The 4236-nt window shown below is 33.1% G+C and overlaps 1 protein-coding gene across 2 annotated transcripts; it reads left to right on the top strand.

The window, feature by feature from the left end:
* Positions 1–1376: 1376 nt before the first annotated feature.
* On the top strand, positions 1377–3425 carry LOC110773307 (HrpN-interacting protein from malus protein). 2 transcript variants are annotated; one of them, XM_021977812.2, is made up of 3 exons: positions 1377–1585; positions 2462–2539; positions 3052–3425. In XM_021977812.2, exons 2-3 carry the CDS (start codon positions 2464–2466, stop codon positions 3156–3158), a joined length of 183 nt encoding a protein of 60 aa, XP_021833504.1. In that variant the 5' UTR covers positions 1377–1585; positions 2462–2463; the 3' UTR covers positions 3159–3425. The 2 variants fall into 2 exon arrangements, with proteins under 2 accessions (XP_021833504.1, XP_021833503.1); XM_021977811.2 differs by having other exon boundaries at positions 1378–1585; positions 2458–2539.
* The last annotated feature ends 811 nt before the right edge of the window (positions 3426–4236 follow it).

Below are 4236 nucleotides of genomic sequence, written 5' to 3'. Positions count from 1 at the left end.
ACCCGTGCCAGGGAAGTTTTTCTCGTTAGGCTGTGGTGATGTGGTGTGGTGGTGTGTACACATTGAATTTTCACTTTTACTAAAAAATGTGGTTAGTTAGTTGGTCAGTAAATGTAATTCAAATTATATTATTGATTTTTCTTTAAAAGTTACAATTAAATACCACCAAATTTTTTTAAAAATTTTAAAACTCATAATTGGATACCACCAAACTTTTAAATACCTTTTAAAAGTCACAATTGAATATCATTGGACTTTTATAAACTTATTAAGGCCTCATTTAATATGCCGACTAGGACAAGATTGGATTTGAGTCATTGGACTGGTTGAGACTGGACCGGACTTTAAGTCTGTTGTTTGATGCTATAACTGACTTTGAATTGGACTGGACTGGAAAACATAATAATTTTGAACATTTTTTCTTCTTCAGCATCTTTTCTTTATGAGAGATAAACATAATTTAGCAAAACATAAGGAAAAAGATAAGTTAAATTGAAACAAAAAGACACAATCGATTGTATATGAGAAATCAAGATGTTAAACGAAAATCAAGATCCTTTTTTATATATATGAGAAATCTGAGACTTATTAAACCAGAAAATCAAGCCTAAAAAACCATAGCTTTCAACATCTAACCAAGAAAATCAAGATGCCAATTATCAAAATATCTCAATATTCAACAATAAAATCAAAAAAAACAGAGAGAAGAAAATAAGAGGCATGGATACCACTCAACTTTTAATTTTTTTTATTTAAAAAATTACAGATGGATACCACCAAACTTTGAAATAGTTTTAATTTTTTTTATTAAAAAAAATCACAATTAAATACCACTAGACTTTTATAAACTCTTTAAAATTTTAAATTAAATACTTCCGACTTTTTAACTCTATAGAAGTCATTAAAAGTTCTAACTCTTTTTTAACTTTAAAAAGACTCACATAACTCGGGTCAAATAAAGAATCAAGCATATATATTTATATAGAAACAATGGAGTAAATTGTATGGAAAAAGAAAGAGAGAAATAGTCGTGAATGATAAGCGTATATATTTATAGAATCGACCAAAAACAAAGAGGCATTTCGACAGCAAAAATATTCATCACTCAATAAAATGGTCATTCAATATTACATCACCACCTCTAAGAAAAGCAAGACCTATTCTCCAATCCTACCTTTCCTTTCAGTAATCAAATTCCTTCAAAATTAGTAATGGGATTACTGATTTTATGTGAGTTCCACCTTTTGTTGTTGTTGTGTTTTCTTGGAGATTCCTGGGCTGTAGCCTTCAGATGGGCTTGCTGTAGAAAAGAACTCCAATTTGGGTTGTTGTCAAAGCCCTTCTTGCCGCTTGCTTATTTAAAATAAAAATTAAAAATTAAAACAAAGACCCTCTCACTGGCTTTGGTCTCTCTCTCTCTCTCTCTCTGTGTAAATAAACTTTGGAGAAACCAGCATGTGGCAACTTTGCTGAAGCGGCATTTCGTTCCTAACTTCTCATTTCTCTTTTCCTCTCTCTCTTGGGTCTCGGCAGCCGCCACCAAACGCTCTCTCTCTCTCTCTCTCTCTCTCTCTCTCTCAAACGAGTAAGATTTCATTTCTATGCGTTTATGTGTGTCAAATTGTCATGCCATTTTGCTAATTGTTGATTATTGATTTCTATTCTGACATGCTATGCCAAATGGGTTTCCTTACCAATTCAATTTCTTATATGATAAAATTCTATTTGTATCTGCTTTTCTAGGTTTTTAGTGAATTGTACATCTTTGCTAGGCATTTTCACAAACACATAAAAAGCTACATATTTCTGGGCCAGAGAAACTTTTAGTTTTAGTGGTCATGTGCAATTAATATCTGAATTGTAAAGCTAGAGAAAAGAGAGAAAGAAGTAGAACCTGAATAGGTGTTTCCAATTTCTTTGATGTAGAATAACTGATACAAACTGCAGTGACCCTTAATTATACAAGCTTAAGTCTTTAGATTTCACCTTACTAAACTTTTTGTAAATAAATAAAAAAGAAACAAAGTCATTGATTAAGGCTTTTAGATTGGAAATTTTCAACCGCTCTTGCTAATTCGATACGAATCAGTACCGAGAAGCATGTGCCCATCACTCCAGCAATAGCATCCCAAGATAAAGTATAGGGTCCGACTACAACCATATTAGCCAACTATGCATACAACTGAATCATAACCAATTGTAATAGGCTCGGATCAGCTGCTGTCTAGTCCACTACACCTTTGGTAGTCTATAATGAATGAGAATATGAATTAAGGAATAGTTGCTAAGATTGTTGCCTCTTTGGTCATTGAGCTTCAAATTGTATGATAATGTTGAAACTTGATGTTAATCAGGAACTTTTGCATTTGAAGTTTCTTGTATTAGATTATCCAATAAGCAATGAGGTTTAGTATCCAATATGTTGTCATGCTAAAGCAGTCTAATTGGGTTTGGCAGCAAGGTATGGGAGCCAGAGGAGTTATTGGGGATAGATGGTCCATGAGGATTCTATGGGCCTGTGCAATTGGAAGTGCTGCCAGTATGAGTTCTTGACCTTTTCTTTCATAGGTTCTTGATTCAAATAGAAAACTTAATTTCCAAGTCAATGTTTCATACGGAAAATGCTTGGTCTACTCTAAGTTTTACAATACTTTTGGCTTACAAACTGAAACACTAATAGTATATATTCCACACATAAACACAATATCTTACCTCTGTGAGTTTAGCGAGCATGGTGCGCAGCTACATCCATTTGTGAACTAAGATGTAGGGGTGCGCAAATTTCAAACCAAACCCATGGATTCAATTCAATCCAACAAATTTTAGTTGCCCTTTGTAATTCTCAATTGGATTGGATGGGAAATAGATAACCCAATAATAACTAGATTCTATCCTCTAAACTGATTTTTTTTTTAACAGGTGAGTACCCTTAATAAATTGTGTTATAAATAACACCACGTTTTATATAATTGTTGCTTATGTGCATTTGTCTTTGTTTCAAATACTTGGCACCTCCTTAGTTTGCTGATGGTGTTTGTTACTTGTGCTTAGGCCTATACATGGTTGCTGCGGAAAGGCAAGCACAGAACAGGCAACGAATGTTGGCTGAAGAGTTAAAGGCCATGGAGGCAGAATCAGGCAATGGCGAGGTCGTTTGACTGTTGATAAATTACAGGCAATAACTACTTTAGAGCTTTCCACATTTCCCAAGTTGGCTTCTTTATCATGTTGGCCATTGTGTGGACTATGTAAAATGTTTTGTCTGCTGTTTCCATTCAGAATCAAGTTTTAAGGGGTTTGCCCCCATTGACAAGAATTTGACAATTCTGGTTTTCAGAGGATGATAATGCATAAGTGGTTGCAGATATTGGTCTCTGCACAGGAAGGTATATACGTTCAGGAATGACTAATATTTTGGTGACAAATTATCCAGTGTCTGACATTTCTTATGTGATCTATGCACGCACATTGGCAAGATTTTCATCCCGTATCATTAGTTTTTTTTTCTAAAAACTGCTCGGATGGTTTTACTCGAAACAACCCACTCACTTTGATGCAAAATTATCACTGTTTTTAATACTTGAAAGTCTGCCATTGTTGCAAGGGGAGGCTATTTAACATTTGATAAATTTATTTGTAAAGAAAGCTCATTCTATTGAGAGAGCTACTAGAAGTTGTCTTGGCTTATCCAAAAGTAAATAATGTTTGGGAGATTCACTATTATAACCAATATAGGGAGCCCAAATTATAAAAATACTCTCTATGAAATGGACTTTAGAAATACACCCGAAGCTCATTTACAACATAACAAAAGAGCTTTTAACTTCTTTTAAATTACAAAAATATCATTGATCTCTTAAAACAAACCAAATCCCCAAACATCATAAAAGAGCCTAAAATACTCAATAGGGTATCAAAGTAATTTAATAATCAAAATTAAATTCAATAAGGCCAGCTGTCATTTTTTGGGTTTGTTTATAGAAATTAAATGGTGTAGGGTTTATTTATAGTTTTAGTGCTAAGAATGGGTATATGACTAAATATCAATGTTTTTGCTTATCTTTACTTTGATGAAGCAAGCTCCATATAATAGGGTTTAATGAGAAGTACTTTTATTCAATAATTTATGAAAAATATGTGAATTTTACCAGCATTGTTTTCTAAAAATATTTTATCGTATCTTTGAGAAGTGAGAGGAAAACACGAGTATTTTTTTAATAATACGTACTTACATGT

The sequence above is a fragment of the Prunus avium genome, chromosome 4, assembly GCF_965620075.1.
Source record: "Prunus avium chromosome 4, drPruAviu1.hap1.1, whole genome shotgun sequence".
NCBI classification, from domain to species: domain Eukaryota; kingdom Viridiplantae; phylum Streptophyta; class Magnoliopsida; order Rosales; family Rosaceae; genus Prunus; species Prunus avium.
Note: the sequence above shows the minus strand (reverse complement) of the source record. Positions and strands in the feature narration are given on the sequence as shown.